General features: G+C 49.0%; 1 protein-coding gene and 1 pseudogene across 1 annotated transcript; one reads left to right on the forward strand and one right to left on the reverse strand.

Moving 5' to 3' along the window:
* Nucleotides 1–4,949: 4,949 nt before the first annotated feature.
* Nucleotides 4,950–5,686, reverse strand: LOC128978470 (feather keratin Cos1-2-like; annotated as a pseudogene).
* A 5,161-nt stretch (nucleotides 5,687–10,847) lies between these two features.
* On the forward strand, nucleotides 10,848–11,153 carry LOC128978616 (feather keratin Cos1-2-like). Its single transcript, XM_054396561.1, has one exon. The coding sequence runs from the start codon at nucleotides 10,848–10,850 to the stop codon at nucleotides 11,151–11,153; it is 306 nt and encodes a 101-aa protein (XP_054252536.1).
* Nucleotides 11,154–13,988: the final 2,835 nt, after the last annotated feature.

The raw sequence follows: 13,988 nt of genomic DNA on the forward strand, positions 1-13,988 counted from the left end.
ACAGCACATTCTTGATCTCTGGCCCGGTTCGAACCCAAAGCCATAGCATGGACCACTTCTCATTTTATCTGCTCAAATACTACCTGGTGCTCAGATCCCCACACAAAATTATTTTTCTTCCATGTTCCATGGAAGAGGGGTTTCACTCTTTGACTGTACTCGGGAATGTGCATTTTCCAGAAGCCCATAAGCCCCACGCAGGATTGTGTCTGTTTCTTACTAGTGTGTTGCACCATAGTGGTTACCTTATTCACCACATCCTGAGGGATGTGGCGACAGCCATCTTGCCATCGAACTCCCAGAAACTGGATCTCTCTGGCAGGCCCTTACCTTGCTTCTCTTTATGGCAAAGCCAGCCTCCAACAGGATATCAATTATCTTCTTACCCTTCTGATAGACCTCATCTGCTGTCTCACCCCATACAATGATGTCATCAATGAACTGTAGGTGCTCAGGTGCTTCACCCTTCTCCAATGCAGTCTGGATCACCTCATGGCAGATGGTAGAACTGTGTTTCCACCCCTGGGGGAGACAATTCCACTGGTATTGGACACCTCTCCAGGTGAAAGCCAACTGTGGCCTACATTCTTCTGCAATGGGAATGGAGAAGAAAGCCTTAGCAATGTCTGTTCTGGCATACCACTTGGCCACCTTTGATTCCTGTCCGTACTGGAGCTCCAACATGTCTGGCACAGCAGTGCTGATGGGAGGAGTCACTTCATTCAGGCCACGGTAGTCCACAGTCAATCTCCATTCCCTGTTTGCCTTCCCCACTGGCCATATTGGGCTGTTGAAAGGTGAATGAGCTTTGCTGATTACCTTCTGGCTCTCCAGTCATCGAATCAGTTGATGTATGGGGTGCAGAGAGTCTCAGTTGGCCCTGTATTGCCTGTGATGCACTATGTGAGGAGCAATTGGTAACTTCAAATCCTGCACCTTATGGCTGCCAACTATGGAGGAGTCATCTGACAGCTCGGGCATAGCAGAGAGCTGTTCCCTGTCTGCAGTCCCTACAGCTGCTACCCCAAATGCCCACTTGTGCTTCTTAGGGTCCTTAAAACATCCCTCCTGCAGAAAGTCAATGCCAAGAATGCAAGGTGCATCTGGACCAGTCACTATGGTGTGTTTTCCTCACTCATTCCCAGTCAGGCTTATCTCAGCCTGCAGTACAGTCAAATCCTGTGAGCCCCCTGTGACTCCTTGAATGGTTATGGGCTCGGTCCCTCTGAGGCTCAAGGGTATCAGGGTGCATTGGGCCCCTGTGTCCACCAGAGCTCGGTACTTCAGGGCTTCTGAAGTGCCAGGCCATTTCACAAACACATCCCAGTACACTCTGTTGTCCCTGACCTCTGGCTGGCTGGAGGCATGGCACCTCTAATGCTGGCAGCCATGCCCACACTTGTCACAGAGAGAAGGGTCTCTTGAATGAGAACAACCACCCTGGGAAACTGGGGCTGCCCTTCTCCTGGGCAAGCTATTCCCATTGTGGCCACCTTGCAGTTCCTGTACTCTGGCCCAGAGGGCAGAGATGGGTTGGCCATGCCAGCTGTCCATGTTTTCTCCATGGTCACAGAGAATTCTATAGAGACCCCCTTGGCATCCCCTGATCAGCTTGGGGTGATCTCCTAGGAGGAGAAGGACGTTTATTCCTGATGGCTGAAACATGGATCCATTCTGAAGGAGAAGGGGAAGGGGGAAAAGAGGTGTCGTCCCCCTTCTGCAATTCAGACATGGAGGCCTTAATCTCTTTGACAGTGTCTTTATGACTGAGATTATGGGCCTCTGATTGACACTGTCCTCATATTCCCTCAGGTCACTAGCAAACTCACACAGTTTTAGGACTTCCATCCTGCCCAGTCAGGAGCATCCCTCCTAGTGTGTGTGCATATCTTTGAGGGGCACCCTGGGTGAGTTTCTTTACGAAGGACCATTTCATGAGCACCTCATCTGGATCCAAGGGGAGCTGGCTCCAGCTCCAGCACAGCCATCTGTCTCAGGTACCGAATGCCCTGTTCCACAGCTATCCATTTAACTGGGGCCCAGGGCAAATCCTCTCTGGTAGGGTACCTGTACTTTATAGCATCAATAATCCAGGCCCAGAGAGTGTGTGTTCCATTGAGTTTTGCTAACTCTTTGTCCAGATCAGCATCACGAGACAGGGAGCCTAGGAGCTTTGCCTCCCTCTTATCTAGATCTACAGTTTCTGCACCCTCATCCCAACATTTTAGGGTCCAGTTTAGTATTGTCTCACCCTCTTTCCGTGCGTAGTCCAGACGAGTTTGCCTTAATTCTTTTCTGGGCAGAGATGTGATGGTTATTATCTCCTGATCTGAGTCCTCCTCATCTGCTGGTGGGTTCTGAGATGTGCTGGGTCCTGCTGAAGTGCCTTCTTCACCATTCGTGTTTGGAACTGATTTTTACACCTTTTTCCTGCGTGTGGTGACCGGTGCTAGAGAAACTATGTGTGTAGGAGCATCAGGGGTTGGGTGTGAAGTTGTTGGTAAGGGGTCAAACCCTCGGGCTGGGGCTCAGGCTGGGCCAGCCCCAGTCGGGCTGGACAGCAGTCACTGCAGCCAGACCCCTCCCTCCGGTTTTTGTAAACAGTATCACAGTGTCTACAATGTTTGCAGCTCTCCACTCCTCGGCCATCAAGGCTTACAAAATACTTCCTTGAGCCTATTGTCCCTCTGCAGAGAGGTCTTAATGGATTAGCACCTCCCCCTCCCCATGCGGCCAGAGCTGATCTGATTATCAAGATTACATTTAAGCCTATGGAACATATTGTTATAGAGTGCCATTGTCCTTCAAAAACATTCTGATCTACACGGTTAGTTTCATAATAGGCTTCAGAAAAGTTTCTTTCTGTCAGAGAAGTTTGAGAAGTTCCCTCTGCCAGTAAAGTTGATGGAATTCAGGAGGTACAGGCAACTGCATGGGTAAGGTTTTTACCCAGTCGAGCAACATCTCTATCATTAACCACATCACATGGTAAATCAGTAGTATATACACATGCGTCCCAAAGATCCAGCCAACAGCCCTTCCAAAAACTTGAACTATAAGAGTCTGTAAAATTAACATCTCTACTTCCAAACTCTTCTTTCCCAATCAAGTATTACTTTTCAAACAAAATATTATTTTCCAAGCCTTATGTTGGGTGCCAAAAATATTGTGCTGGTTTGAGTTCTGACTGGAGTTTAGGAGCTCAAATGATAGCAGATTAAGATTCCTCCCCCCTCCCTTTTTTCCGGCAAGGTAGAGAGGGAGAAGGTAAGGAATGAGGGTAAATAGAGAAATATGCAAACCCAAGCCTGGGTGGCCTTGTATTGCCCTGGATGCAAGTGGATTCAGTTGGAAGAAGTAGGCCCCAGCCACGTGGTCAGTGCAGGAGGCAGCAGCGACAGCTGGTGTTCTTTTGAGCGGTTGAGGCAGGAAAGAGAGCAAGCAGTAAGATGTCCACCCTTTGATAGGCTTGCTGGACAGGAAGTGGGGTTGGAATAGACCACCTTTGAGCCAGGGGACCCCTCCTCCTGGAGGGGAGGAGGAACCAAGTCCCACCTGGATCAAGTTTCTTTTGTCCACCTGGGGGCTGGGTTCCTTCAACCCCATCCAGGATGGGTATAACCCAGCACACTCTGGGAGCCCAGCAGTCCCCAGCAACTCTGATATCTGATGGCAACCTGGAATGAAAGGGGATCATTTTCTGCCAAATTACCTTTGAATCCAGAACAAAGCAGAGAATATTTCTGAGCAGTCATAGCAAGCAAGGAAGATGGCTGTTATAGATTTATCCACAAGAAAATTTCTTTTAACATTTTATTAGAAATAAAAGCAAGAAAACAGCATGCTGGGCATGTGGGGAACAAATGTTCTACCTCACAGCAGCACTACAATTGCTTCTTCTACATTATATAGCTACATTCTCTACATAAACAAGCTTATGCTAAATAAAAGGCAGGGACATGATAATGAGTTCTTGGAATGGGTGGGATTTCCTTGCTCATGCTCATTCTGCTTGGTGGGGGTCTTCTCAGGGGTCAATAGTTGAAGTAAGGGGTCTTCCTCACAGTGTCCGCTGAATAACCCCACTCTTAAGCATGCCTTGTTCTTCAGGTTTCTTATCTGCAGACAACACATTCCACACATTCCTGGATAGAACTGGTTACACAGCACTTATCTCTGGTATGACTCCTTCTTGCCCACACAGCTCCCTTTGTTTTAATTTGCAGTCTCTTGCAGTTTTCCACTTATCCTCAAAACAAGCTCCCTTGAACTTAAATCCTAGCTCAGCCTGAGCTTATACCTTTAACAGAAATCATTATTATATCCCCCACAATGGCCTTGGGCTATGGCCAGGGAATGTCTTCCCCAGCTTCAAGAGGCAGTTGCTGAAAGAGGTCCCACTGCAGAGGATGCCATCCTCCAATACCTATGGCATTGAGGAAGGCTTCCTCTGTGCCTAGCAACCTATTTCCCCTCCTAAGCAATGACTTTGTCCCTCAGCAGTCAGCATGCAGATGGCAAGAACATCTCAGGCACACAGGCAAGGTTGCAGCAAGTTTTTTAATGAGTCTGAAGACAGAAATGTGGTCACTCCAAGTGGAGATGCCCAGCATGGAGAGGAGAAGACGACATCAAGGATTCATTCCCCTTTTTGCAGTGGCACAGTTTTGAAAGGGAAAGAGGCTGGAGGGTTCCTTCAGGCTGGTTCCTGGGGTCCGCACAGCAGCTTTGAGGGGAGCAAAAGACAAGGATGGAAGGAGAGAACAAGGCTGAATGGAAAACAGCAAAGGCAGTCATTGACCATGATTTCAGAAAACCCAGACTGTCACTTTCCAGGACTAGGCAAGGATGACCAGCTGCTCTTAAACAATGGCCCAAAGTGTGATCCTCTGTCCAGCATTATGTTCTGAGTGCCTGGGGGTCCTTCTCTGAGGCCATTAAGAGCATCTTTAGCAGGGGCGGCAGGGTCTGCAAGAGTAGCGGTTGGTGATGCAGGAGAGGTCAAAGCCCCCGGAGTTGATGGGCACTCCATCACTGCTGAGGATGCTGCCAACGGCAGCAGAGGTGGAGGAGCCCACCACAGTGTTCTGTGGGAAGGAACTGAGGATGGGTCCAGGCAGGGTCACCACCACAGCAGATGGCTGGATGGCAACGGTGGAGTCCTGGCACCTGACACAGCAGGGCTCATTGCAGCTGTTGGCCAGCGGGGTTGGGCCGCAGGGCTGGCAGGGCACACAAGGGTTGCAACAGGACATGTCTGGGGGATGGATGTGAACCTGGGAGAGAACACATGAAAGTATAAAAGACATGAGAAGCAGCCCTGAACTATAGTGGAGCCAAGACACTCGTAACTGAGATACACTGGACGTGTTAAAGCCTAATAGTAACCTCAGGCAAGTCCCAACCTCTCTCTGCAGATGACCTTCTCTCCCCTTCTCTGTCCCAGGACAAGCAATTCCTAGCTCTGACCTGGGACAGCCCCTGTCAGCTGAGACATACACTGAGAAGGGACCTGATGTTGCAAGAGGAGGAGTAGAGTCTTCAGACTCACCTGGTTCCCAAGGAGAAGGAGGTGAGAGAAGTGGATGAGAGAGAGCAGAGAGCTGAGCTGCCTTTTATAGCTGTGCTGCAGTGCCTCAGGCCCAGAGGCAGCTTTGTGGAAGGAAGAATTCTCTGAGCAGCTCATGACAAATGCAAACCATCCCAGCTGATGGCACGGGCTGTGTCCTCATTTCCTGCTCTGCTGCTGCTTCTTTTCCTGACTTCTGCCACATCCTTTCCCATCAGAATCTTGCTGTAAGTGTTGGGATGAGAGGCACAATATTTCTGGGGCACACACGTGTCCATACATGTTCTGATCTCTGCAAGGCTTCCTAAACTACTCTATGATTCTACAGAAGTTAAAAGTGTTTGTTTGTTTCATTTCTTAAAGGATACAAGTGTGCAGAGGATAAACACTGATGACACTTTTTTTTTTTTTTGGTGACACTTGGGTTTGCAGAAGGACAAGCTGCAGCCATTTTTGCTCTTATGCACTCTCCAAAGCCATGAAAGACAGGACTGACTCATCCCTGGGATCCCTTTTTCTCTCTGAGGTTTCAGAGTTCTGTGATTTCTTAGGAACAAAAGGGAAAAATACCTCCTGCTGCTGAAGACAATGATGACAACTGTTATTAGTGCAGAGATTTAAAGAAGTCTCTGAAGTTATGTTTCGAGCATGGTTGCTCTCTGGGGTTGAGGTTTTCCTTCCAGAAGACATACAGTCAGATCCCTAAGACTGCTGCACAAATAAGACATGTTGCTGTTGGAGGAGGCAGCAGCAGAGCAGGGGCACTGCAGGTGTGCTGAGAAGCAGCATTTTCTCCTCCCCAGTGCAGTCCTGTGCCCCCTGGCAGAGTCATTTCCGGCAGCTCTGCTCTCCTGGGGCTCTGCCTGGGACGTGTGGGCTTTGGAGTCTCTCTCACACACACAGCAGGATCGGTCTCAGCATGCGCCTCGGCTATCTCATCCTGGCTGCCTTCCTCAGGCACCCACTGGGTAAGCACTGCCTTGCACTGCAAGCATGGTTCCTCTTCTGCCCAGGGCACCCTCATCCCCTCAGCAGATTTCTGCAGGGGCTGCTCTGCAATTATGGGCCAGTGCTCAGACAGTTGGCTTTGCAGCTGAGACAGCTCCTGCTGATGTCAAAAGGAGTTAAAAACAACCCAAAATTTATCCAACCATGATGGGTCTGTTTTCAGACCATGGTAACAGGAAAGGAGAGTCCCTAAGAACAAAATGTTGAGACATCCATTGTGGGGTGAAGTCATTGTTCATAAGAGATTCAAACAGCAAACGTAACAGGACGTGAGGTTGTCCAGACACTTGGTGGTGGTTGACAGGATGCGGATATAACCTCAACTAACTATAATGCTGAAGAATTCACCCCTGAGAGAAGGTCTTACATGTCAGCATAGGACAACCTTAACATAATGAGATGGGCAGTCATTAGGACATGCAAAAAGAAACTTCTCTTGCACAAGCTCAGGTGACTAATCTAATTAGCTGCCCTTTGGGGCAGCTAATTCTTTGTTACTGTTTTCTGTAAAAAGCCCAACATGTCTCTGGGAAGCTGAGCTGCCCGTGGTTAGACATCTGGCACCTGATCCTGCAGAACAGAAACAAAGACAAATCTCTCCACTCAGTGAATTTATTGGTGACTGGCATTGGGAAAGAACCAAGAGCACAACCTCAGACAGGAGCAACCCATCCTATTGGTGGAGGTGGAACAAATGGGACTCTCTGCAAGCTGCTGACTCTGAGGTTGGGGCATGATGCTTTCAGGTGTTCCAGCTTCCAAGTCTCACCAATAAATGGAGTGAGATAAGTAATGAAGGAGAATGCCACATCCAAATTTCAGCTTAACACCACACCCATTGCTGTAACCATCTCATAAGCTGCTAGTATCCAGTACAGCAATGGGATAAACCTGATCCATGTGCCTGAGATGATGAATATTACCGGAGAGAGCACAGAGATCACATGAATGTCACTCCACAGCCCTAAACAGGAAGCAGTCGCCGAGAGGAACTTGGCAACGCTTGCATAGCCCAGAGCGAGCCAGGGGAAAGCCACACTGCTCGGCATCCCTCCTCCCCACCACACGCTCTCTAGCAGCTACAGCCCCCCTGACAGAGCCCTGCTGACCCTGGCAGTGCTGAGGGAGCCCAAGGGGAAGCCCGTCCACGTGAATCTGACTGATCAGCAGACGTCTATGCCACAGTAGCTTCCAGCTATGGCACCCAAAGCCACGGGAGGAGAAAGCTGCCCGTCACCGTCTGGAAAGGGACTGACCCAGCCACAGCCCCACCTGGGTCCCCGGAAACAGTCTCAGCAGGCAGCCAGCATAGCAGTAGCCTAGCAACCAACTTAGCAAGTGAAACTGTATATTTTCAGTGTTCACACGTCTATCACCAGATTTGGTTCTATTTAAAATCTCCATGCCTTAGCTCGTGCAGTATTGTAACCTATGCTTTATAACAGTACCTCAGAATACCCAGAGTCATAATTAATTATCAGAATTGATCTAAGTCTCTGAAATGTTCCTTTAAGATTGTATTGCCCTGACCCTGTCTCTTCTAGCTATCTAATTGGGTTCAAATTGGGTTCAAATTTTTATACTGTAGCAATTTATGAGATATATACATGATCGTACACTAGAATCTGCATATAAATATTGATAAATGGTTATTAATATTTTTATATTAATAAAAATAATTTTCCTATTTCATATTTTCATCATTCATAAATTAATAGCCATATTCATTACACAATGCCAGCCCTTCCCTTCTATGGCAGGTATGATATTGTATGGTATCAAATATTCCATTGGCTGGTTCAGCTGGATATCCTGGGTGTGGGCCCACCCACTAGCTGCTGATAAAATTAACTTTATCCTCGTCAAACACAGGACATGATCCCCATGTGCCCTGATGTTTGCAGGAAGGTGAGGAATAGCTACCGGTGGCTTGTTGCAGCCACTGTTCAGAGGGCAGCTGCTGTACGTGTGCAGAGTGCAGGATTCCTTAGCTGAACAATTCCTTAGCTGCATAGGGCAAACCAATAACATTTCATGTGTGCCAAAAACAACATCCTCACGTTGGCACCCCTTGGAACATGCTGCAGAAGTCACCTCCTTGACATTCTGGCACCTCTCATTGGGAAAACATTTTAGCTTATCTCTGTGGTTGGGTTTTATTGGTTAAGGGATTGATAACAAAGAGTATAAAAAAAACAGCCATTCTGAGCAAGAGTCACTTCAGTTAGGGACATGTGGTTAGGGGCTTAGGAACAGCTTGAGAGGTTAGGGCTGCTAGGGACTTCTGCCTCTGTTTGTTAGTTACTTCTGGCTAGGGCTTCAGTGTAGGGATGCTGCTAGAGATATGCTCGGGACTTAGGTGCTTCATCTGTTAAGGGCTTCTGGGACTCCGTAAGTGGGATTTTGAGACTGTAATGTTGGGGATTCTACAATGCATCAATAAAGGACTTCTGGGATGACTTCTGAGATTCTCTGCTCTCTGCACTGCATTTCTGGAATCTTGTTGCTATACACCAACAGGATTCCTGCCTTCATTCGTCATTCAGTGGCCCCTGAATTGGGGGAGGAAAAACAGTGGCCCAGTCATTTTTGAAGTGCAATGACCAGACCCACCTCCCATACAAGCAGCAATGCTGCAGTGATACACTCCTATGGCAGGAGATGGACCAAGCAGAGCTTCTCACAAGCTTCTGATGCTGAACCATGTTCAGGAAATAGGGGGAAATAAGGTGAAAAATTTATAAAAGCAAATATATTTATTTATAAATTAGCTCCACCTCCTTTGTAATGTAATAGAAAATTTATAAAGGTTTGGATGTTCAGTTGTGGATTATCTTCACAATAGTAATAACCAGTTTGAGAACAGTATTTAGAGACGATAAATCCAAAAGTATCAATAATACTTCACTCTTAAAAGGAAGGAACTTCCTGGGGACTTGATATATCAAATACAACGCCATTTACTGATTGTGGAAATTCCTCTTAAGGTCAATTTTAACAGAGAATTCTCCTAAAATGCTACTGCAGCTGAATCCACACATGCAAGGGAAAACCTGAGACAAAGAGCTCTCTCTCTCTGCAACAGTCCCAGTTTAATGAAAACCAATCTAAGTTTGTCAGACATCACAAAGGAAAGCACATCCAAGCGGAAACACACAATAGAAATGGGCTCCAGGAACAGATAACCATCTTCCCTGCCCACTTGTTCCCAGCATGGATTCTCTGCCTTACCATGCCTGGCAGGACACATGGCTTGGGAGAAGGAGTCATATGAGTCTACTGACCCACAGCCCTGAGTGGGTGGAGGTATGTCACCCCCTGGCTCCCTCCATCCCGGCTTCTCCACTTCCCCCCAGCCCAGCTTCCTAGGGTGGGAAGAGGCTTTGAATGTGCTGCCACAACGAGGCTGTCAGGTGTTCATCACAATCACAATAACTGCTGGCCCACTGAGTCTCACCAGCACAACCTGGGTGCCTTTTTTGTGCAGATGCAGCGCTGTCAAAATTGGTTTAATTTCAGGATCTTGTCTTCCCATTTCCTGTAGCTTCAGAGAGGGCAACTGACACCAAAGGAACCTCTCATGACTCTTCTGCCCACACTGTGACATTCCTGACCTGGAAATGCTGAGGCTTTTCCCTCTAGTACTCAGAAGAAGCCTTCACTGGGGTGTGGTCCTGACACAAATGTGGAAATGAAAAGGCAGCAGTGCAGGAAATGAGAGCACAGCCATGTCCTTAGCTGTGATGCTCTGCATTCAAGATGAGCCTCTGCAAAAATTGTTACCTCTGCCAAGCTGCCTCTGGTCCTGCGGCAATGAAGGGCAGGTATAAAAGGCAGCCCAGCTCCTGCTCTCTCATCCACTTCTCCTGCCTCCTTCCCCTTGGGAACCAGGTGAGTCTGAAGCCCCTTCTGCTGCTTTTCTGAAGTGCCATCTCCACTTGATGGACATTGTAGCTGATATTGGCTTTGTCATATGTTGGGACTTTGATCAGTTTTCATGACAGGGGGAAGTGGGGAGAAGTTCATCTTAGGGATAGGTTAGGATGTAGCTGTGGAGGCTTTTTGTTGATGCACTAGGACAGAGCCTCCCTGGGTCAGGCTGCCATTTAAATGGCTCTGGCTGAATGAGGCTATGAAGACCACTGGCTCCTTGCAAATTCTCCAGCTTCAGCCATTTCCTTGCGACAGGGTAATCTGGTTGATCTTCACCTACATTCACCTTCTGTTGATTTCCTGCCATCTCTTCCAGGTGCTCCTAAAGCCTTGAGCCATGTCCTGCTACAACCCCTGTGTACCTTGCCAGCCCTGTGGCCCAACCCCGCTGGCCAACAGCTGCAATGAGCCCTGCTGTGTCAGGTGCCAGGACTCCACCGTTGCCATCCAGCCATCTGCTGTGGTGGTGACCCTGCCTGGACCCATCCTCAGCTCCTTCCCACAGAACACTGTGGTGGGCTCCTCCACCTCTGCTGCCGTTGGCAGCATCCTCAGCAGTGATGGAGTGCCCATCAACTCCGGGGGCTTTGACCTCTCCTGCATCACCAACCGCTACTCTTGCAGACCCTGCCGCCCCTGCTAAAGATGCTCTTAATGGCCTCAGAGAAGGACCCCCAGGCACTCAGAACATAATGCTGGACAGAGGATCACACTTTGGGCCATTGTTTAAGAGCAGCTGGTCATCCTTGCCTAGTCCTGGAAAGTGACAGTCTGGGTTTTCTGAAATCATGGTCAATGACTGCCTTTGCTGTTTTCCATTCAGCCTTGTTCTCTCCTTCCTTCCTTGTCTTTTGCTCCCCTCAAAGCTGCTGTGCGGACCCCAGGAACCAGCCTGAAGGAACCCTCCAGCCTCTTTCCCTTTCAAAACTGTGCCACTGCAAAAAGGGGAATGAATCCTTGATGTCGTCTTCTCCTCTCCATGCTGGGCATCTCCACTTGGAGTGACCACATTTCTGTCTTCAGACTCATTAAAAAACTTGCTGCAACCTTGCCTGTGTGCCTGAGATGTTCTTGCCATCTGCATGCTAACTGCTGAGGGACAAAGCCCGTACTTAGGAGGGGAAATCAGTGGGGGCACAAGGGAACCCTTCCTCATTGCCATAGATATTGGAGGATGGCATCCTCTGCAGTGAGAACTCTTTCAGGCATTGCTTCTTGAAGCCGGGGAAGGCATCCTGCCACCCTTTGCTAAGAGCATCTTCTGATCTACTTTGCCAAGCATAGCTCCAGCCAAGGCACGAAGAGCCCTCTTCCCCAAGAGCTTGTGAGAGTCTTGACCTCTACAAGGCTTCCCACATGCTCAGAGGTAAGGACTGATGTCCACTGACGTTGGACTGTCTTCCCCACCTTCAAGAGGCAGTGTCTAAAGGAGGTCTCACTGCAGAGTGTCCCACCCTCCAATGCCTCTAGTAGCAAGGAAGAGTTCCTCTGTGCCTCCCAGCCTGTTTACCCTGTGAAGCAAAGGCCACAGAAAGGCCACCTCAGGACACAGGCAGGGTTGCAGCAATTTTTTAATGAGTCTGAAGAGGGAAATGAAGTCAGTCCAACTGGAGGTGGTCAGCAAGGAGAGGGGCAGAAATAGTCAAGGATCCACTTCCCTTTTGCAGTGGCACAGTTCCCACAGGACATCTTCTATGCTAGCCAACAAAGGAACACAAACTAGAGGGTCCCTCCAGCCTGGTTCTGGCATCTTCACCGCAACTTTGAGAGAAGCAAAAGACAAGGAAGGAAGGAGAGAACAAGGCTGAGTGGAAGACAGCAAAGGCAGTCATTGACCATGATTTCAGAGAGCCCAGACTGTCACCTTTCCACCTTTGCATCTAAGATAAGGCAAGGATGACCATCTGCTCTTAAACAATGGCCCAAAGTGTGATCCTCTGTCCAGCATCATGTTCTGAGTTCCTGGGAGTCCTTCTCTGAGGCCATTAAGAGCATCTTTAGCAGGGGTGGCAGGGTCTGCAAGAGTAGCGGTTGGTGATGCAGGAGAGGTCAAAGCCCCCGGAGTTGATGGGCACTCCATCACTGCTGAAGATGCTGCCAACAGCAGCAGAGGTGGAGGAGCCCACCACAGTGTTCTGTGGGAAGGAGCTGAGGATGGGGCCAGGCAGGGTCACCACCACAGCAGATGGCTGGATGGCAACGGTAGAGTCCTGGCACCTGACACAGCAGGACTCATTGCAGCTGTTGGCCAGTGGGGTTGGGCCACAGGGCCGTCAGGGCACGCAGGGGTTGTAGCAGGACATGGCTTGGAGCAGCAGGTTCACCTGGGAATCAGAGCACAAGTATGGTTGAGGACCAACCTGATTATGCTGTCTCAAAGGACCCAAGGATCTCAATGTCTGAGAAGATGGAGAATGAGCCAGGAGCAAACCATCTTCAATGCTTCATCCAGCCAGAGCCTTACAAAGAGCAGTCTGACCCAAGAACCTCTCCCCTAGGGCACAAACTAGAAGCCACCACACCATGTTCCTTCCTCTCTCTAAGCAGACCTACTCCCTGCTCCCCTCCCTCAGGAAAAGGTTCTCCAAGACCCAAAGTATGAGAAAGGCAGCATCAGCTGAGGTAGCTACTGGGTGGAGATCACAGAAGAGGGGCAGAAGGGGCTTCAGACTCACCTGGTTCCCAAGGAGAAGGAGGCAGGAGAAGTGGATGAGAGAGCAGGAGCCATGGGCTGCCTTTTATAACTGCCCTTCATTGCCACAGGACCAGAGGCACCTTGGCAGAGGTAACAATTTTTGCAGAGGCTCATCTTGAATGCAAAGCATCACAGTTAAGGACATGGCTGTGCTCTCATTTCCTGCACTGCTGCCTTTTCATTTCCACGTTTGTGTCAGGACTATGCCCTAATGAAGGCTTCTGCTGAGTGCTGGGAGGAAAGGCCTCAGGATTTCCAGGTCAAGAATGCAGCAGTGCAGGCAGCAGAGTCATGGGAGGCTGCTCTGAAGTTGGCTGCCCTCTCTGAAGCTACAGAAAATGGGAAGACAATACCCTGACATTAACCCAATTTTGAAAGCACTCCCTCTGCAGAAAAAAGACACCCAGGTTCTCCTGGTGAGACTCATTGGGCCAGCAGATAATAATCCTGATTGTGATGAACCCCTGAGAGCCTCATGCCCAAACCTCAGAGTCAGCACGTTAGAGGGTGTCCCACTTTTTCCACCTCCACCAATAGGATGGGTGTTCTGTGGTTGAGGTTGGGCTGTTAATTTTTGTCCCTAAATCAGGGTTCTTCACCCAGGGTGCCAGACACCAGTCAACTCACCGAGTGGAGAGATTTGTCTTTGTTTCTCTTCTGCAGGATCAGGTGCCAGATGTCTAACCACAGGCAGCTCAGCTTCCCAGAGACATGGGCTTTTTACAGAAAACAGTGACAAAGAATGAGCTGCCCCAAAGGAAACGATTGGTCGCCTGAGCTTTC

This window comes from Indicator indicator, chromosome 37 (assembly GCF_027791375.1).
Source record: "Indicator indicator isolate 239-I01 chromosome 37, UM_Iind_1.1, whole genome shotgun sequence".
In the NCBI taxonomy this organism is placed as follows: Eukaryota; Metazoa; Chordata; class Aves; order Piciformes; family Indicatoridae; genus Indicator; species Indicator indicator.